Here is a 22,500-nt window from a genome sequence, read left to right as displayed (position 1 = left end):
GAGATAGAGAGATACAGAGAGAGAGTTAGTTGGGAGTTGATATGCTGACTACAGGCAGTTGATTTGGTTTCAGAGAGCATTGTTACGGTGCTTTGAATTAATGCCTCCCAAAGAGTCCAATTGTGATTCTTGGGCTGTGCTGACAGAATATTTGACAGCCCGGGGTGAGCTGCTGATCTCAGCTGAATCCTCTGTTCTGTGTGTGTGTGTCTGTGTGCGTGAGCGTGAGTGTGTGTGTCATAACCAACACATGCACACACCTACACATGTTCAGATATATGTTGACGCGCAAAAACAGAAACTGATCCGACAGATTTATCAAATCAGAAGTGACAGTTTGCTTAGCTCTAACACACAAACACAAACTACTAAAGAATGCAAACAACTCTCATACGCAGGTAAATTGAGCACATTCAATTAATCGTGATGAAAAAGTTTGACCAGCTGTTTTTTCCTCTCTCTCTCTCTTCTTCTCCCTGCAGGAAACATGCTGTCCCTCTGGGCTGCTGAATAAATAACAAAAACAGACAAGCCCAATGCTTCATTACAACAATAGGAAGAAAAGAGACACTCCATCAAAATAAATCCGCTGCACAGTACCAGTCCACTCTGACAGCAGCACAACATCAAGAAACATTATTTGTCAAATGTAACAAACGAAGTTGCAGATGCTGCAGATACATTAATTGTCGTCATCATGTTAAGTCTGGAGATACCTAAGTCATATTACTCACTAATGCATCAAAGAATCTCTGTACATCTTTTTGTGTTTTCTGTGCTTTTCTTGACAACTGTTTGTCTCATCCAGTTTGCATTTATTGGACTAAATGAAATATAGTATTCGGTCTGAACTTGCTTCGGAAGAGTTGTCAAGGCTTTGTTTTGTGTTTTGCTCTCAGGACTACTACACTGGAAAATGGCAGCATCTGTCAAAAGCCTGCTTGTGCTGCATTTATAGAACACTGGTGTAATTGTAATCTCTACCAAAAGCCTGCATTTTAGTCGATTAGGGAACATACATTTGTTGTAACGTCAGCCAACAGTCTGCATGTGAAGCATTTGAGTAAACTGTCACATCTACTGATAGTCTGAATGTGATGTTACAGATAGAGTTCACATCTGTTAATTGCAGTGCAGGGTTGCTCCCCCCCACCGCCCCCACTCTCAACTGAATGAGTCTCTGCATCAGTCACATGAGGCGACACCACACACTGACAGAACTTGAAACCTGACTTCACACAACGAGAAGAAATTCTTGTAATGTATCAGGGAAGGGAACATGATTCATATTTTAGAGTATAAAAACCTCTTAAATGCTTTGTAAGTGTGACTACAAATGAGGTATGAGACAACTACAATGACCTAAGTGGCAAATGAGTCAGTCAATATAAGTATTTATAGTTTGCACTAACTGTCCTTCCCCTTTCGCCATGTGAAATCGTAAAAAGTTTAGTATCAGTGCGATTAAACTAAATTTAAGAGATCATGTTTTTTAAATTATGAGGTTTGGAGAGGATCCCACAGTGAAAACAAGTTCTAACCTGAGAAGCCAGTACTTTAAAATTAACTGGTGAGAAATGATCAAAGAAAGGGAAAAAAAACAATAGAAGGAGAAAGATGCTAGCAACTAATAGCTGACTAAAGATTATATGTGCAATGCAGGTGTTGATTTTGTGGATGGATGCTCCTTCATTTCTAGGTTTTCTCTTCTACCTCTCACTTTACCTATGAGATCCATTTACAGCACCTCTCCACCTTACTGTCTCCCTCTGCTTTTACATCTTTCTCTCTATCTTGAGTGCTGTGCCTCACCCTAATTAGAAATTCCCCCTCCGACCAGCTGAAATTGAATTGCCCATCATTTGCATAATGATAGCTCACTGGGCTGATGGCCGATTTACCATGAGATGAAATGTAGCAATCACTTAAGAGAGTGACCATGAGGGAGTGTGGGTAAGCGGGTGCATAAAAAAAAGGAGGAAGAGTGAGAGAGAGACAGACAGCGAGAGAGAAAGAGAGAGAGATGGAGGTGAGGGAGAAAATGTGAGAATAAAAAGGGATCACAAAGATAGAGTGAAGTAAAGAAAAAGAGAAAGAATGAAAGTCTGAAATCCGCCAGGTATTTAGGTTATTGTCTCACACTGCAGTCTTGCTGGGAGGAAGGCTGTGTCCTCAATATGACAGTAACTGGACACAACAAGGACACATAAGGGCGCATATGTAACACATTTTCTCTTTTACATGAAACCACTTGTGTCTTTAAACTCTAATTATGCCACGCCATGTTTCAAACAGAGCGACTATTCTTCTGTTTTCCCACCATCTTAAAGGTCGGGATTTCCGGCCACATGCCTTCTAAGGGAATTAATATCCTCAATGATTATTTCAATTTTTTTAAAAATCAGTAGCTAAAATAAGAGTCTCAAAGCAGTTGGCTGGGAGAAAATCAAACGCTCAATAAATGTATTTGCCTTTTCTTCTCACAGATACAAATTCAATAGACACACTTCATGAGGAAATAAGCAGTGCAAGGTTGATCACTTCTATCCAGAATTATGTTTCTTTGCTCTCAGAACAGGAATAAAATAGTCGAAAGCAAATAATAAATGTCGACGACCTCCATTGTTGATGTTAAGCGTTGAGCTGTTGTACACTATAATTAGTTTCTTGCGTAGATGCCTGCCACGTTCTGACTTTTTTTCTTTCTGCACGAGATCAGGAACTCCTGAACCACCCACAGTTTATAAGAAGTGGCCACACTGTCAACTGTGTAGTTGTCAGTGAACGCCCTATCAGATGAACAACTGCCACACCATGTACAAATTACTGTAATCAATGATATGATAATGACCTTGTTGTCTCGCCTTTTCTGGGCCATCAATCTCACATTCCACTAGGCCTGGAAATTTGATTTGTAAAAAACCCTAATAAATCTTGTGTCAGTGATGTCACGTAACTACAGGGAAATCTAATAAAAGAGCCTGATCAGTGTGGTAAAGTGACAGTGAAGAAGCACGGGGCCGAGGCTAATGCACGCGGCAGTCTAAAATCTCAACGCCGAGACAAAGTTACCACCGAGGGTCCAAAAATAATTGCTTATTCATGGGAGTGAGTGGGCTGAGACAAGTGGTATAGAGGTCATATTTGTTTCTAATAGTTGGAAGTCATATGTGGAACTATCAGGTTGGAAGCTCTGCCCGAAGCACGATAAGGCCACTGTTTATTGTCTAACTTCCACTCTCCAACCTGAGGAACCCAAGACTCTCACACAGGGTACTTTCCACCCCTCAGCCATTACCTCAAAGTGTGTTTATGAGCGCGAGAGAGTGTGTGAAGTATATATGCACACATAAATGTGCATTTGCGTGAGAGAGCTCTCATGAAAGTGTGAGCGTGGTCTTTGGTTTCCATCACGAGTCTTGACCTAATTAAAATGTCATGTCAATGCTCAATAACTGACAAGTCATCAGAAAGCGCACCGAAACAGTGCTCACAGCACTCTCAGTGCTCAAATCATTTATTCAATTCTTCAATCTCTTCTTCCTCTGTCCATCTCTACATAAGTGATCAGTGATCAAATGTCGCATGTTAAAGTCAGCCAGCCCAGACAGGAGGGAGTTAAGTCTCTTATCTCTCCTCCCCAGAAGAAATTCCAACTAGAGGCCTCGCTCTGCTGGTTTCCTGCCTTCTTGCCCAATGCCCTATTTTTACTCATTGGGGCTCTAGAATACCAGGGGCAGCTTTTTCCTTGTCACTAACATATTTCCTGCCATTCTCACTCTGACATTTCTCCCCTCAGCACGCTTCGCTCAAATCGTTCCCCCTCTTTATGGGTCATAACCTTTCATTCAGGGATGTTCATATTCAAATGTACCTGCTGAAGCCAGAGCTGCTGCACGCTCAACCATCATTCTGATAGGTCTTTTTTTCCTGTTTTAAGTAGGTGTTAATTTCACATCTTTCTGAGTGCTGCCAGAGACAATCAGTTCCACTCTGCTGTCAGGCTGTCTGTAGCATACAAAGGTGAACGCACGGGAGTTTTGGTGCTTTAGACTTTTGATAAATAAAGTCAAACTGTTGTCTCTCGATTCAATTCAGTTCAGTTCAATTCGATTTTAGTGCCAAATCCCAACAATACTTGCCTCAAGGCACTTTATACTGTAAAGTATAGACCCTACAATAAGACAGAGAAAACCCCTACAGACCAGATAAGGTGAGCCTATCTGTTCTTTGCAATTACATAAAAGTGCACAGCAAATTTCCACATTCTCCTGACTCTTTTATCGAAAGAACTTATTTATTTAAACTCTGATCAGCTATTAACCTTTCACTACGACAATGCTACATTTTGACAGATCAAACTGTCCCACCAAAGCTATAAATCAAGACAGATTTTATACTGGCTCCCCACTTTATTGAAGTGTTTCATAACCGTGACAAGATGAAGTCAAACGGTCTACTTCAGCCCATGGAACAAAATGCGAAGTCGAAGAGAATTCAAAGTAAGAGGCCTAAAATACAAGAATGAATGGCAGTTTAATGAACGCCCGGGGAGACATGATATCAGTGGCTGGCTCTTTCACAGGAGCTTTCATCCTATTCATACACCAACATAGTGGAAATGCAGGTGGATCGATGCTGGTTAAAAACACTAATGGCACATAAAGGGAGCACACTTAGCTACTGTGTTTCTTTCTCACCAAGGTCTGATCACTACTATTAATGGAATGCAGCTCTCAGTAAAGAATATCCAGCCAGCTACAGGTGAAAAAAAGGCCCATTGTCTGATTTTCAAGGCTACTCTTCTTACAAACAGTGGCGCTGACATTCTAGATGAAGAGAGTTTGGCTCCTCATTCATATCTGCAGCAATAAATATGCTGATTTTCATTCAGTTGAGTGGGATATCATGAATCCAAGACGGTGGACACCTGTGCTCAAATCACACCGTCTTATTGTACTGCTTGTTTTTTGTCCCTTTACTGGCTGCATTTGTGAATACCAATATTATTTCCCAGTAAGAGATAAATTGTATTGAATGGTTGCCAGGCTGCAGGAGAGAAGACTGCTCAGCTGACTAAAAGAGCAATTCTCCATTTTATCTCTCCATCGTTGTGTGTGAATGTGCGTGTGTGTGTGTGTGTGTGTGCGTGTGTGTGTGGCTTAATGCCATCCCACAGATGTAAGTCTATACGTGCATATGTATGTTTCATTTTGACAAGAAGCAGAATGAGCCAGAGCTTGCTGCATGACTAGGCCATGTGAGGAAAAAGTTCACGTGATGCAGGCAAATACAGCCAGTCTTCAGCAGGATGGAAAGACTGTAATCAAACCATAAATCAGAAATCACTGAACTGCCATGCACCCAACCCTCTCCCTCTCCCTTTCACCCTCAGTTTAGTTACTACCTCCTACTCTGCTCTGCAGAGCTCCCTGTATGTAATCTTATATACAGCCATGCACACAATGCTGGAAGAGGGGAAATGAAACGAAACATGCATAGAGGTTTCTATCATCTGAAGTTGGTGCAAGAATAAAGGTCATGTTCATACCTTAATTCTGAAATCAGCAGTCAGATATTAGGATTTTTTTACAAGCATATGCAGTCCATATTTGTATAGCCATGACTTTCGTAGTGAGCCACCTGGTGTGCTGTAATATCAGGCAAACAGTGGGGTCATTGTGAAGTAGCTGTGTGATATCAAGGAGAGTGACCCATTTAGAGCCCAGCTACAGAGCTGACAAGCCTCTGTTATGTCTAGGACATCTGGAGGGCTGGAGCCACTCACTCCACTGAACTCCACATACAACCCAATCCTTTCCAGAGTGGAAAAGATATGTGACATGATCATGGATATTTGACAAGCTCACCTATACAGTAGGTACTATTCAGAGGCGAGGGGATATGAAGCAGTAATGACACAGATGACGATCTGTTACGGCACCCTGAAAATTTGGAAGTGATTCAAAAAAAATTTATGATGCTGTTTGGCCCATCTTGCAAAGATTTTACAAGACTGGAATAAGGGCACAGTGTGATCCGCTGCTCAGCAAAAGTTTTCTGCAAAGATCAAGCGATCAAGGGAGAAGTTCTATCTCATTATTTAAATGAAAATTACTTTTTCAGTAGCTGATTCAATCTGGTGATGTTTAAAAGAGGTCTTGCATAATTTGCAAAATCACTTAAGCAGGAGAAATAGACTGTGGGAAGTAAAACTAAAGAACACCCAGTTAAAAAGAAATGTTACTATTCGTGTATCATACACAATGGTGTCCAAAACAACTGAGATTTGTCCAATGAAGCTGCAGCGTGCCGCATTATATAAACGAATACATGAATGTATAATGAGAGGCCAAAATGAGCCAAGGAAAGCACTCTGAACAAACCCCCCAGGGAAAAGGAAATTATTCCGAATAGACGAGGACACAATTCAAATAATATTGGGCAGAGAAACTTTTTTCTCTCGTTATTTAAAATCCATGCTTTAAATATAAAAACCAGAACTATCCTACACGCACTGAGCGCACTTGAGCATTGAGATAAGGATTTTAATGGATCAGTTTTTTCACTCATTTCAAAGCTTTGCTTTCATATTGTGGCCTAAGGTAAGATTGCTGAGATTATATACTGTATAAGCAAAATGCTAGCTAACCTAATATATTTGATGGTTCAAATATGAGCATAATATGAGCATTTGCTCGCCACAGCTTGCACAACGCAACGCCAAAAAGCTCTGATTATTTATACAATTCCACTGTCATTTCACTTTTTGTAGCTCAAACAATAATTTTGTATCATGAGGTAATTCATTTTTGTATGGCGAGGCAATTGGCTGCAAAGATTGAATCATCAACCCTTGTTTCATTTTCCATGTAATTAAATCAGCTATTGAAAAAAATATGTAAGCTGGCATACGATTCAGGGAAAATTAGCATTTTTAATCACAGTACATTACTTTAATAACTCAATAAATCTGTGACAGCTGGAGCATCTGAGAATGTTGTCACAGCTACTTAGTTCTGCATTTGCAACTAATACAGGACGAGAATCAGCTCGAGAGAGACAGAGAGAGACCAAAATGAGAGAGTGGAGAGAAAAGAAATCCGGCTAAGTGGGACTGAGAGGATGATAATGCAGAGGAATAGGAACAAAAGCATGGCAGGTGAGGTGAACAGAGCCAGGAAGAAAAAAAACATCACTGCAGACTTTGGCACAAAACGGGGTTCGGCACTTGTCTTCCCTCGTTCAGTCATTAACCGTTAATCCCCAATTAGCTTATTTGTCGCCTCTATGCCATACATGAGACCTGCTTACTCTTCGTGTTGCTTTGTTGCTTTGGTATGTTTGTGCAGCTTAATGACTGTAGTTGCCAAATACACTAAATAAAGCTGAAGGACTACGGAAAATTTCATTTAATTATGAAAGGATGTCAAGAAACGGGGATCATCTAAATGCAAACAGCACACAAGCAGGCTTGAATATAGTGTTTCTGACAGATTACTGGATAGTTTGTGAATTTTTGCATGTGGTTCTAATCCTGCTTCCAGTGCAATTCAGTTGTCTTTTTCATTCAGTTAGAAACCTTTGCAAGAGGGATTTTATTTATAAAAGATTATATTAAATGCATCAATATTATATAACCATATCAACAATACAACATTACACTTAATTAACTTTGTTATTGATTAATCATTTTATATTAAAATGCTCATTTGTACTTTTACTTTTGGTTTTGGGAAACTAAAACACAGTGAGATAACTAAGAAAATCGCCAAAACCTCAGATTTAAGAGGATAAATCCAGCAATGTAACTACTACTCAGTCATCAAAAATATTAGCCGTTTATTATCTGTTGATTGTGCGATTGCTTGAGCAAGGTGGTGGGTGGAGTTCACTCAGTTGAACTGCACGACATTACTTGGTGGCAGTCAGCCTTCCTGGCCTCTGTTGGTTTTGTTTTGCTAGGTCTATCTTTAGTTTCCTTTTAGTTATATAAAACAAATATATTTATAGCTACAGATGCTGTGTGGTCTCCTATCCATTGTCCAGCTTTGAGTATCGAACAATGCAGTAATATAAATAACAACTTTACCTGTAGCTTTTCCTTTTAACAAAGTGAATTTTAGTGTTTGAAAAGCATAAAAATGCCCAGAAATTCTCACTCTGAGCTGTCTTGACAAGTACTTTTCTATTTAGTTTTAGAAACATGTTGCTTAGTGTGCAATCACACTGTGGTAAGAGCATGTAGAACAACGACTATAATGAAAATAACAGTGAGTGTCAGCAGGTGCATAAGCACAAATGAAAGTGAGAGCTGGTGTCATGTCAGCACGTGCATGCTTGGGAAAAGGAACTGCCTCATCTTGCTCGCATGTTTATATGGAACTGTGACAATGTGCTGTCTAGGTCCACTTATTTTATTATTTTTATTCAGTGTAAGTTTGCAAAATTGCTCAACAAGCTCTTTTTTTCTCTGTCTGCCAGATAAAGATTTATCTTTCAATCGCTTCCTCTCTCTAGAACGTGTTTGTTTTGTAGTTGATTGCACAATCACAGGGCTGCAACAGTAGAAAGCTACATTTTATAGCTTTACAGTATGTTCCTGAGTCCAGATTTTCTCAAACACACACACATACACACACACACACACGCACACCCACAAATACATGTTTTCCCAGAAATGTATCTAAGACAACAACAACAAAAAGCCTTTGCATTCAGAGGCATATGAAAGCATTATGGCAAAGAGTCAATGCCCTGAAGGTGTATTGGCATATCTGTGCCCATTTGCTCTATCTCTGCAGTTCCATTGAGGAGCCTTGTTTCCACTGATACCCAGCCGTTTGATTCACTTAGCAGGCTTTGTCGTGTGCATCCTGGATTAAGCCTTAAAAAAACAGCCTGAGCACATACACACATGCATGAGCAAGAGCCATTAGCACAACAGTGGTAGACCCCACTAATTAGCTCATCAGCTCAGCACCTCTCTGCCTCGCTTCACAGATCTGGTTTCAAAGTACACTTTCCAAAAGTGTCATAGTGCTAAAACGATGGTATTATGGCATTGGACATATGAGTATATTTCCATGGGCTCTCTGGGGATAAGCAGCAACACAGACAAAAAAAATCGACTCTGTGACCACTAAAATAGCACCCAAAGAAGCTAAGTTGATTTGACAGAACACGTACAAGAAAAAGCTATTATAACGCCATGTCAGGCTGATTTTGTAAGAATGGCTCCGCTGGGCAGCTCGATCCATTTGCAGATCAGGGAACAGTGGATCAGAAGCGGCTGGATTTTTATAATACTCCACAACAAACACACAACAACCTAACAAACCTAACAGCTCACACTCTCCTTGTGGTTCTTCGCTCTGACGCTCCCTCCCTTCCTCTCTCTCTTTTTCTCTTGAAAGTTAACAGTGCACGTACCAATAATCTTTTTATTTTTATCTTTGAGGTTTATGCTGCTTTTGCGGTCATTTGAAGAGGTGGAAGATCATTTTGCACACCGTGAGTGCTAAAACAATCTTAAATGTCAATTGCTTTTGCTCTTCATAACACTAAAGGAGAAGAAATGATAACACGGTTATCACAGTTTCTCTTTTTCACTCAGTTACTCATTAAAGATTCAAATTATTAAAACCTAAAAACTTGTTTTTCAGAACCGGAGTAATGTCTAGTGTAAACTGGGGCGGTAAATTATGTGAGAACATTTGCTACCATAACATTTATGGTTTATTATATTTGCCAAAAATTGCAGTTCCTCAATTTCACAGCATATTTATGTGCTTATCATGTTCAAATTATGCCATTCGGAAATATCTCTTTCACCACAGACTGATTACTTTGTGAAGCCTACTAGGAGTGTTTGTGTAAAGTAAACACCAGTTTTGCACAGTGTCCTGTGTTGACTGGGACCAACAACTCTGCTTCACATGTCACCATATATATAACATTATTACAAAGTCTGCTGCTGCTCAGTGGCCTTGTGGTTTCTGATATGGCAAAGCCAGGGAAATGGCAGAGAAGCCAATCTACACTTTATAACTCAACCACACATCAATAATAGAAAAAAATAGATTACAGTAAATCCATGGTTCAAAAGCTGCATACCTTTGAAATGTCAAAGGGGAAACCACAACGGATAACTCATCTCAAAACTCATTTCAACTGCACAATGCAAGCTGTATTACAAATATTCAACAGCTTACTGTTCCCTCCAGGTATTTTTCAGCAAAACACTCTATACATTTTCATTTGCAAAGAGAAAAAAAAAAAGAAATGTATTTTTTCACTGGCAAGCAGCCAAACCAATTTAATTACATTCCAAATGGGCACAATCTCCACAGAGCAACCAGCTCATGTTGTATTTTTCAAACTTCAACAGCCTCCTTGACTTTCTCAGAGTAATTGAAATCTTCCACTCTTCCACCCTCGTCATTATGCTGAGCAGCAGAAAGTACAACAAACCAAACCAAAAGGAACAAGGAGATCTGGCGCTCAGAACGAGACGCTTTAGCCAATTTGTAACTTCATCAGCACGTCTTGATACAGTTTCTCCTGAAGTCAATTAAAAGAATACTAGATGGTGTATACCTAAAAGAACTGACACCTTCCTCCTGCCAAAAACATGGTGATTAACCCATGAATGGTGTCAGCATATCCTGGGGAAAGTATGACGAGAGGTGGCTATTTCCATTTTGGATAATTTCCTCCAGCCTGATTCAAAAAGACTCTTTTTTCATTAATTACTTATCAGAATGCAATAATTCTGCATCTAAGGTTGCAAGTTTTTGTAAACAACAGCCTACGGTGCCAAGAGGTAAAGTTAAACAACAAAAAAAACAACATAACAACAGTAATTACAAATACAACTCGAGATAACAAGACAATTTGGATTCAGATATTTTTTGCTTTTTAAAATGTTTCAAATAGTTTTTGTTTTTAATTTTCATCACTGCAGCGATGGTGAAAACATTTCCAATTAATGTTTCAGTCCTTGATTAAACATCAAAAGATGCCTTAAAAGAGCTTACTGGCAAATTATTTAAAGTCTCTTGGGAATTATTTTTTTATTATTATGATGGTTTTTTTTATTTTTTGAATCCTTAGAGAAACTATAATCTCAGAGATGTTTTCTATTCTACCCCCTGGGTAATTACAAAATGGCAGGCAAATAAATCATCACACTGGCGGTATGTGCGGATGTCTGTGTACTCTACAACTAAGAAAAAGGTCCTGAGGTGACCAAAGTACCTGGCATGGTATCAGACCTGCTATGCTATGTTTTCCTTAGTTTGCTCAAATAAATGTCAGCAATCTTCAAGAATTACATAAATAACAAATAGAAACATATTTTCCATTTTCTGTGAATGGAGATACTCAAATAATAAATATAAAGTAATTTAAGCGGTTTTTTTAATGATATCTACCCTCACTTAACCAGAGGTCTCTCTCTCTCTCTCCTTAGCTCGCTTTCTCTGTCACTAAATCTGTCTGAGATCCCAGCCACAAGCAAGTGCCTTTGTGTCAAAGATTAAGTGAAACCAGGAGTGCCAGCAATGCCGCGTTTGCACTGTGAACACACTCAGTCTCAGCTGCACCAACATATCAGAGTACTCAGACATAAACAGCTACTTTAGATCAAAAATAAGCTAAGGTTAAAAAACTTTCATAAATGTAAATCTGTTATCTATTTATTTAATCTATTATATAGTACATATATTAAAAGCAAGTGTATAAGCAATGCCAAATAAGACTTGGCACTACTTGAGAAATGCATTTGCATCTGCATTTTACTACAGGGTAGCTCCTGTGTAAGATTAAGTGTTTTTACTACATTAAATTGTCACTGAAAATGATTGGGTAGCACAGTCTGGCTATCAACACACAGAGAATATAATTCCTGGAAAGTGAGGCAATGCTACAATGAAAACATTATGAACAAAGCCCAAAAGTGCCAGAGGTGGTTTACAAGACAGAGGCAAAAAGAGGCCTTGGGGGGACTGTGGGTTTGTAGTGATAGGGAGGGGAATCTCACACACACTCGGCTCAGGGAGGCACAGAAACAAATGGCACATGGTGGACGACCAATCGCTGGTGGTCTAACCAGCTGACTAACTTCCGGTGCAACCCATAAGTGACTCAATAATGATTTACTGACAAGTCAAAGGTTTTTAAAAACAAATTTAAAAAACTGTCTTTTGGATACATTTTACTACAAATCATTTGAAAATATTAACAGTGATGGCACATCAGCTGCTAATGCTAAGCTGCTCATACTATCAGTTACAGTGATCTGTGGCTTGAAATGTTGCTACATAACAACACATTTCTGTGGTCTATGAGCTCACATTTGCACTTGTGTTTATTTGTGTGATGTGACTGCATGCAAGAGCGTCTACTTGCAAGAAAGTGTATGTCTTTGAGTGTCTCTCAGTGGGCCTGTGGTCTTTGAGTGTGGACCTGAACCAGCCGTCTCTAGTTCTGTTTGCACAGGACATGCCTCAGGAAGCTAAGACAACTGTTCGTGTTTGCCCAGGCTTGCGAACTTCTCTTAATACACCCGACAGCTGCATTCTTTGACACTCTGTTTATAAGTGTTTTTATACATTTAGCCTATGGAATCTGTTGGATCATGCCATCCTTGCTGACCTTTTCTAAAGAAACACCCATCAGAAGGAGAAAGGAGGACTATAACGCCAACGAATAAACCATTGGCCAACTCTAACAAGTACATTCTTCCTGACTTTCCTGTTCCTGTCTCCATTAATACAACAAACCTTTATTACAACCAGCACAGTGATAATTTACCATCTCACAAAAAAGCAAGCAAAAAAAAAAGAAAATCTAATCATTCCATTAAATAGCGATTTGGAGCCTTAACAGACTAAACTAAGGATGTTAGAAACACCACATCTAAACCTGTTCTGTCATAATTTGCACGCTCTGACCTCTCAAGATCCCCTAAATCGCTCTTACCCGTTCTCCTTTCACTCTTTCCTCTCCTTAGTGTTTCATTTCCTGCCCATCGACCTTAGTCTTCCACCATTTCAGCTACAGCCTTTACTGACAAAAAGTCACGACAGTACCAAAACATATGCTATAACACAACATTCCTATAGAGATGAAATGAAAAACAAATTAGTGGATGAACTCTAAGACGTTTGAAGAGTGGCGAGTGTGAAAGTGAGAGATGATGAGATCCGTCTGTGCTTATTTGAAATGTTGATATGGTTTTCTCGTACAATGGTTACGCTAATTTATGTACCAAAGCCTGCTTTACACAAATCTGCCAAGTCCAATAACTGTGCTCATAATCTCCAGCATCTAGAATAATCACTTTGTGGTCTATTTGTTTATGAATGAAATGAAGCAATTATCCTAATGAAGATCAACTTTCTTGCTGGGGGAATTGTAGCATTTCAGCACAATGAAAATGTTTTGTCTTTGTTGCATCCATGTTGGCATGCTGATTCCTTAATCATAAAACAATGGGAACAACCCAAATTTTATTGTATGATAATTAGGAACATGCTATTCACAGTTGGGATTCTAAAACTGTAGCAACGAAAAACTGAACTACGCACTTCCTGACCTGAAGTCTAAACCACATGCATGTGGATGCTGCTAAATGTCAGCAACAAGTTTGGTTGTTGCTATTGGCGAACCAAAAACATAAATTTGCACAGCAAGAGATCAAAAGTTACTATTGGCTCATTTTTATAATAAAAAGCCTTCTACGCAACAGCTTTTATGATACTCACTACTATGTTTGCCATACTTATCTCTGCTGAAGCATGTTACATTTGTTTTGTCTACAGAAATACAGAGACCTCACTCAACAGACATAAAAGTGCAACTCAACTTAAAGAATGAGCCTTCAAGTTCAACAAAGAATGAATCAAGGGTTGTATTTCTTTTTCTGCAGTGCTGATGGAAAGCAGATGAATCTGCTCTGAAATGCTACTGTAGCACACTGAAATACTGTCAGCTTTCCCTTCTCGTCAGTACAGTGAGCAAAGAACAGGGCACAGAAATAGTTAAATAAATCAGATAAAGGAGATCTTTCTCCCTCTTTTTGCTTCCCTCTCTCACACACACGCACACACACGCACAGACATTCTTTAGTGAAATCCATCAATCAGCATTTCATGCAGTTTGGGTTTGAACCACACCAAATGCACTAAAACAATAAACGTCTGTCTTTCAAGTCGCTATCTGGACTGGAACACATCTGGTGGCAAGGCTCATTTTGGTTTCCACATCGTTGAATGACATTACAGACTCAATGGCAAGCTGAAAAATAAAGTACCCCTAAAAATCTCTCTCCAGTTTCCCTCCACCTACAGACCCTTCTCTTTCTTTATGCACACACCAACCTTCTTCCCCCCTCCCTTCACTAACCGGCTAACCTCTCAAATGCTATTCCGCCACCCCATCCCCCAACCAATCAAGAAGTGAATATAAAACAGCACAAGGAAACTGGGCTGCAGGAGGGAGGTGATAGAGGGGGTGGGGGGTGGGGGGGGGGGGGGGGGGGGGGGGGAGACAGCCAGTCAAGGCAATTGCTACTGAGAAACTGAGAAACCAGTGGCCTCCTGAGGTGAAGACAGTTTAAAATGCCTTGCCACATTGGACTTGACTTTACACAAGTCACAAGTGCATGATGCACACACCCAACAGCCAGCTGAGGAGCCAAGAGTCAAGCCTGACTGTTGTATTTTGGTTTCAAGGGGCTGTGACGATAATTAGGGTTAATGTGATTTAATGAGGGGCACGAGTTGAACTGGGGCTCGGCCGATTCACTTCGTAATCAACGTCAAGATTGAAATTACTCTGACACCTTATGATGCGGCTGTGTTTCGCAGTAACTTACAGCTTGTCATGTATGTCACCCAGGCTGAAAACTTGATATCAGCCTCACTCTAAAAGCAGTCTGGTGATAAACTTACTGAATGATAGATTACAGGCTGATAACAGCGCAGAAATTACTCGAAATGCAATAGTATATCACAAAAGTATATTGGGAGGAGTTTAAAAAATACACTGTCATGATTCAATTCTTGGTAATATAATCAATCATCAACATAAATAGCCTGTTTCTATGGGCCTCGGTGATTAAGTAGATAACGAGGCAGGATAAACTATAGAATCTATTTTCAGCCATACATGACTTATGACCCTCTTAACACCTCTAGTAGCTCTGAGTCATGTCTGGTCTAGATTATAAAGTACAGAGCACTGGAGTGCTGTAGAGTCTGGTTGACTTCTCTATCTTGTAGGTTAAACTCGAGTCCATCGTGGTAAATCCCTGTAATGGATAGCTGTATCCCCTTATTTGCTCTCTGTACAGACAATAGCTGTCCTTAAAATACCCCATGAAATCCAAGGCAGATACAGCTATAGAATAGAAACTACAGTATCACTGATGTGGCGAGATTGGGGCTTTTTCTTGTGATGCAACTATACTGTAACATAGAAACATAGCTAAACAGACATGAAGCCAAACGAGGAAGCTTGGGTTCTGCGTGTAACACACTTTTGGATTTAACTCAGTTGAAAAATGCAGTCGTACCTCTATCTCGCTTTATTGTGTTTCAAATGCGTGATCTAAAACAAAACCCTCACACTCCTACTGTAACAGTCCATGCACACAACACAATCTAAGCCCCACTGCTCCAGAGAATAACACTGTAGCTACTTATCATTAACTCAAAGACACAATCAGCCCCAGGCGATCCAGCTTCCCTCCATAACCTTTTGACATTGCTGCTGGGAAGGTAAATGAGAGAAGAAGTTAGACACAGCGAGGGGGGTGGGGGGTTGGGATGTGGGGAGACAGAAAGACTTCATTATGAATACAGCTAGGAAGTGGTTAGACCAAAAAATAAAAAATTAAAAAATAAAACAAGAGAACTTTACAATGAAGACAGTTTACTGATTTTTAAATCCAAAACATAGTCTTAATTCCATGTGCCGACTGCCAGTAACTGCATTATAACAGCAAACTCACCACTTGTAGTTCCAGCAACACAGACTGCATTTTTCCCTCTGGTGTGCATGCAAGCCATGCATGGGTTAACATTTTCCCAGTGAGAATAGTTGGGATATTGCAACTCGGACTGGCCAGTCAGCAGAATGTTATGAATGGGCACAATGAAAAACCCCAAGTCCATGCTGTCGACCCAAGAATGCTTGCCTCCATGTAATTAACTTCGCTCTGTGTACAGAATGAGGTACTGCTGAAATAACTCTTCTTATTTCTGTTTCTATTACTGTCATGTTTTCAAGAGGGGGAAAAAAATCACATTCTGAGAATTCAAATGGAAAATATTTTCGCCTGTCCATACTTTGAAGTATCCTGTGACTAATACAGTGATTTGGATAGTGCTGGAAATGGAACGGACCACTTAAAAAGGGGTGGTACGTGCTCTGCAAAAGCTGGCCTCATTGCTTTTCGAGTGGATGAATGTCAGCTAATGGTAATGTGTATTCGTGTAGTGATATAAAATAGGGCATAAGATTAAACATAAGATAAATGTACAAATGAGGTTTACCTTAAAACCTGTTTCATACATACAGCTCACCTCAAAGTGTTTTAGCAATTAGATTTGCACTGTGCACGCATGCAAATATACGCACACGTGCACGCATTTAGTGCTAAATAAAATCTCTAAATAACTGATAGTGAGTTGGAACAGACTGCAACTATGTAAAGAGTAACATCTGCAAACCATCGAATTATAAACCTACAGTATAACTACAGTATAATTACATGAGAGGCTCCCTCTTGGGCACTGTGTTGTTAGAGGGAAAAGGGATGAGGGGAAAGTGGAACATCTACAGTAATCTATCCAACTTCATTTCACCGGAGTGATTCTGCCTCGGGGTATGCACAAGTCATAATGCATTTGACAAATAGTCTCCCACTAAAACAGGCATTTGCGAAGAAGTGGCCTTCAGCGCTGGTATACACAGCTGAGTGTACGCTGAACAAACAAGCCTCCCACTCAGCGAGGAAAGATACAGAGAGGCTTCAAAAAGATTAGGAGAAATCTTGGGCGAAAAGTAAAGATGACTCACAGTGATTGTGCAAGTGCAGGACAATGCAAGTTGGATGGAGTTGAGAAGAGCAACAGAGCCGTGGGGTTCTTAACAAAACACAAATCGATGCTTTTCTCATGTGTTGTTCTTTGCATTGTTCTGAAATACGGGCGCACAGGTTGTTTTTACAATGAAATGCAGAGAATCATCATAACGGTTTTAAAGAATATCTTTATCCTTTTGGTTTTTGAATGTGAACTTGACTGAAAAACAAAACTAAAGCATAACCTTCTGATTAAATATTTGGGTGATGCTTACATTCTCTTGTCAGTTTGTTAGCACTAATGTAGTCATCAGTCATGCAATAAATCCTACCTTCAGATTACAGTGCTCAGTTTTAGTTCTTACAGTTGTTTTAAAGAGGTGTTGATTTAACACAGTGACTACAGTATTTAGTTTGCAGTGCTAGCTATATATACTGACTACACTGTATTCTGCCCATCCCATTTATAACACAGAAGAAAAGGCCAAATAATGGAAACACCTATTATGAGGTTCCTGGAAGTTAGCTCATGTAACATAATTTAACAAAAATTGAGCACTGTAACCTTCCTGAAGGTAAACTGTGCTGCAGGAATGTTTTATTGTTTGTATGTTTAACAATCTTTCCTTCCTCTGCTTCTGATTTCTAGAAAAAGTAGAAAAATAGAGTAGAGATCTGATCATTGTGTGTGCACACCATTTACAGTCATTCACACAAAGCTTAACAGTCACCCTCAGAAATAGATTTGACTTTACACCACTAGAACAGGAAGCCATACACTTTTTTATATGTGAACTGTCCCACTTTGTATTATGTGCACTTCCTGGTTGGTGTATTTAATACTGTACTGTAATGCATAATTACACGAGTGATTGTCAAACAAGCTGTATATTTATATATATATATATCGGTGTGAATGTCTTCAGGAGGCCACGTTTGGGAGTTTTGTGCCTATTTGAAAACATGCAGCTCTTAACACTGCTTAGAATTATGTTTGCAATTTACCATGGAAAAATTAAAAAAAAAATATCAACAGCAATGACTAACTGTGTTGTGAATCTGACTTTAAGAAAAAAAGAAATCAGCTTCCTCACTTGCAGATGAAGTGGCATTAAACAGCTGCGGTACCTCTAATACTGAGCCACTCCAGCATGTCAACTCCATACTTGTGAATTCAAGGCGCCAGTAAGATGAACTATTGCCAAAAATGTCTTATAAAGATCCTGTATCATTATTCAACAGTTACGTGTAGAAGCAGGAGTACAGTGCAGATAATGTGTCACTTTACATCATAGTCACAGCTGTTACTTTAGTAATGACAATGTTATATGATTATGTCCTTGAAACTCAAACCTGCTCCTTACCGGGCCAACAGCCTCTACGCTTGCTGAATCATGATAACCAATACAGTTCATTGTGTTAATACTACAAGAGCTGGGACGCAGCCTCAGTCAGAAACAACAAGGTCCTACTGTGATCTTCAGTAGATAGCACATCTGCAGCTACTACCTGCCTACAGTATATGTGTTTAGCTAACCACACACACACACAATTATACAACTTTTTCAAAATCACAGAAAGATTACAAAAGTACTTCTATCTGAATTCTGCTTCTAGTGATAGACTAAATTAATGTGTAAAACAAAATCGAGCTATAACTATGAACACTTCATTTGGATTTTAAAGACTGATGTTGATGTCCCAGTGAGTCAGGAGTTAAGGAATAACTGCAATCCTTGTAAAGCATTCGCGTATTGTAATTCAAATCTCTCTCCAAGTATGTGAGTGTTGGTGTAGAAGAGTGTGTCCATGGGCAGCTAACCGCATGTGTTGGACATGTATACATACAGGTGACTGTGTGCATGAACAGGATAGATTAACAATTCAAATATTGTACTGAGCTATAATGTTTCACTTTGTCATCAGCAAAAGCTAACTGCCTGCTGGCTTTCTTCCAGGTGCTAAGGCAAGCAAACCAATGTGAATGGCTGGGGGTATACTGCCTTCTTCTAGTTCTGCTCAGTAGTTACTGGCAAATGTTTACACAAGTTTTACCTTGACCACTGCAGTAAAAGAAACTTGGCTCGTTACTTGCAACTTGTAACCTTGGACTATTAAGTAGGTCTGTATGTACATTTCTCACTTGTAGATTCCAAACATTTTTCTGCAAGGAAAAGAATCTGCAATGGTGTCCACCATGGACAGAGTGCAAGAGTAAAAAGCTTCTCTCTTTACTGTAGGCCCAATATCAACAGGATATCAATAACCACATAATTCAAGAAGGAATTGGAAAATCCAAAATGCACTACTGCAGATACAGCCTTTTCTTTCCTTTCTTTCAAAGAGGATGTTTTCAGAGATAGATGATCCATGACAGGTGTTAGCACTTCAAGTTGTTCAATAAACGCTTCTTTTCCTACTGAATCGTGCGTACAGCGCAGTTAATTTTTCCAGCACTTCTTATCAGTGCTAATGTAAACACAAAAGCTAATATAATAATCAAACTTTAACCAAACACGGAAGGCTTCTTTTAAAGGCAAAGGCGAATAATAATTTCTAAAAAGTTATTATGCGCACAATGATGTGGTTGAATTTTTGTCCATACAGGTGTTGATAACCAAGTATGCCAAAATATACTAGTGATTAATACTAATGGAAAGTATTTTACCGAGCAATAATGCAAAATAAAACAGACGAAAATGCCAAATCACGCTGCAACATGTAGAAGTATAGTCTTAACCAATACGCATAGCATGCTCTCATATTTCGACACAATATTTATAATTGTATTTCGGAGTAATAGTGCACTGGCCCTGTAAAGTAGCTGGAAAGTGTGTTTCCGCAGTTAATTCTGAAGCGTTTAGACCATATAGAAAACATTCTGCCGGTCTATATATATTAGAAGACAGGAGAAAAATAATGCACACGTTCATTTTGTCCATTTGTCAGTTTTGGTTGGAGAAAGCAATCACCGGCTCCTCCGGTGCGCCAGATAAAGTGGTGCGCTCCAACTCTGCTCACAGGACATCCACAGCACAACGCAGCCCCAGTTTATTCACACTAACACACAAGCGATTTGCAATTAAACGCCACCTCACGTGCACGATCTCAAAGCAGGTGTCCTTTTTAGCAAAGTTTATGAGTCCAAATACATTAAAGAAATACAACGAAGTTGACGGGGAAATGCAGCCTGTCACTCACTGATCCCGAGGGAACCAAAAGTGCAGCACTTGTCACTAGAGGTCTTCAAACAGCGTGCCTGAAAAAATACGACCCGTCTGCCACCATGCGTATTCAATATACATCATGAAACTTATGGCTGCACATCTGACCGACTAAAGTAACCGTAATCGTTTACCTTGTTGGAATGGTAATAGTCCAAACCGGAGTCAGTCGGTAGCGTACATGAACCCACGCTTGAAGGGGGAGCTGGATAAAATCTGACGTCCATCTCAGAGTCCGCAAGACTGACGGCATGAAAACGTAGCTCCAAAAAAAACCTGTGCGACTTCTCTCTCTCCTGCACACACACACTCACACACACTCACTCACACGTCTCTCTCCCTCTCTTTTTTTTTCTTTTGTGTATCAAACCGAACAAAAAAGTAGTACGAGAAGATGTTCAGTCTTTATATCCGTCCTACAGTTACTTCGGCCCTAACTGATGCTCTCATATATAACATCCCTATAAAGTTCACTTGGAAAGAGGGAAAAAGAAAAGACAGCTGCCCGCCTCAGTAATCTCTGAAACTAGGAAGCTAAACAGTGTAGTTGTTTGACAGCGAAACAAGCCGGGCGTGCTGCAGGTGAAGAAATGATCTTGTCTACGGTTTCTCCCAAAACGCCCGCTCTCCGTTCCTCGTTTCCAGACGCGCTGTAGCTTTGTCATGTGGGAGCGCTCTGATCCATCCATGCGTTCCCGTCCACTCAGCAACTGCTAGGCTGCGACCTCTACCGGTCAGAGGAGGACAGGCGAGAAAAGGGTCAGTGGGGCTGGGAGGATTGACGAGGTATAGTGAAGAATAAGTCTTTATTAGTGAGTTTAAGCGACCCTCAGATAGTGGGCCAACGACAGCCTCTCTGCGTGGTCGTGAGAGCATCACAAGTTGATTTAACACTGGGGTGTGGGCATTTGGCTGATTCAAAGAGCTGTAGAAATGTTTTAGTTTTTTTGTGAAATTTCTTTGAAATGATCAAATCAGCTCTTACACAGGCTCTGTTCATCTTTCTAAAAAATGCTTATAAACATCTAATCTTTACTATTTAATTAATTTTAGTGTAATAACAATATATCTGACAGACACAGAAAATACAAATGCATTCAATTCAATAGGAGTTTAAAGCCTTATGTTGTATTTTCATGAAAACATGAATTTATGCTTTGAGATTCCTGATATGACCCTGAATTTAAATGACATACTTGGTATGATGTGCAGCCTAATGCTGGCATAATTTGGACCATAAAGTTCACGGTGAATCTCATTAACTTTTTCACTTCACTTCATTATTTAAATGTTGTTTACAGCAGTTTTGTCAAATAAATAAAAAATATTGTTATGTATTTTGATGCATCTCAGTGGCTCGGCAGCCAGTGGAATACATCTCACTTATAAATAAAGGAATCTCTGTATCTCTGTGTATCTTCTTCGCATTTCACAACTGTTCATCCGTCCAATTTCAAACTCGGGAGTTTTATCTCAGTGGACCACAGAAGCCATGTGGATGGTCAGTGGTCTCATATTGTGGTCTCATTTATCATCTACCTATTGCTAGGTAATAGGAAAATACTTGACCTCACATATGATGTCACAAATCTCCCTTCTGTGAAGGAACCAGATCACCACTGATGTGGCACATCAGATAATAGAAGACTAGAAGTCCCAACTGTGCTGAGGGGAAACAGTTCTCACCTGATTTTGTATAGCCTGAAGGTGCAAAATAAATAAATGCCTAAAGGCTTCCATCTACTGGGACGGAACCTTAGCTGGGAAATGGGACAATATGTTGTTTTTTTGTTGTTGTCTTTTTTAAGCCACCAAACAGTAAAATTAATCATTTTATGGGACAAAACTTGATAGAGGTCATAAGACATTGGGCATCATCGAGACTTGGAAAACTATTGTATTTGACACTTATTGTGTTTTCTGATAATTTAATATGCCAGGGTTATCTGGTGTGTTGGTTTTTGTAATTTAATAATGCTGTTGAAAGTTTGACAGTATTTAGGTTGTGTTACAGTGGAATGTAGATCATTCAGAAATCTGTGAGTACAGTTGGTTTTTGATGCCTTAGCTAACTATAGTAGCTGGCTAACTATGGAGTCATGGCTATGTAGAGATAGAGTGCTAAAATCATTCTCTGACACAGCAAAACCTAACATTTTTAGCCACTTTAAGGTATTTTACTGG

At 39.6% G+C, this 22,500-nt stretch overlaps 1 protein-coding gene across 2 annotated transcripts in view; it reads right to left on the bottom strand.

Annotated features, from left to right (window-relative positions):
* Positions 1-20,986, bottom strand: part of tox2 (TOX high mobility group box family member 2) — an 86,208-nt gene extending 65,222 nt beyond the window's left edge. For both annotated transcript variants that reach the window (XM_063472810.1, XM_063472811.1), the window contains exon 1: positions 20,451-20,986. In XM_063472810.1, the coding sequence (XP_063328880.1) occupies positions 20,451-20,543 (93 nt within the window). In that variant the 5' untranslated portion in view covers positions 20,544-20,986. The remainder of the gene's footprint in view (positions 1-20,450) is intronic.
* Positions 20,987-22,500: the final 1,514 nt, after the last annotated feature.

This window comes from Pelmatolapia mariae, linkage group LG5 (assembly GCF_036321145.2).
Source record: "Pelmatolapia mariae isolate MD_Pm_ZW linkage group LG5, Pm_UMD_F_2, whole genome shotgun sequence".
NCBI lineage: Eukaryota > Metazoa > Chordata > Actinopteri > Cichliformes > Cichlidae > Pelmatolapia > Pelmatolapia mariae.
Note: the sequence above shows the minus strand (reverse complement) of the source record. Positions and strands in the feature narration are given on the sequence as shown.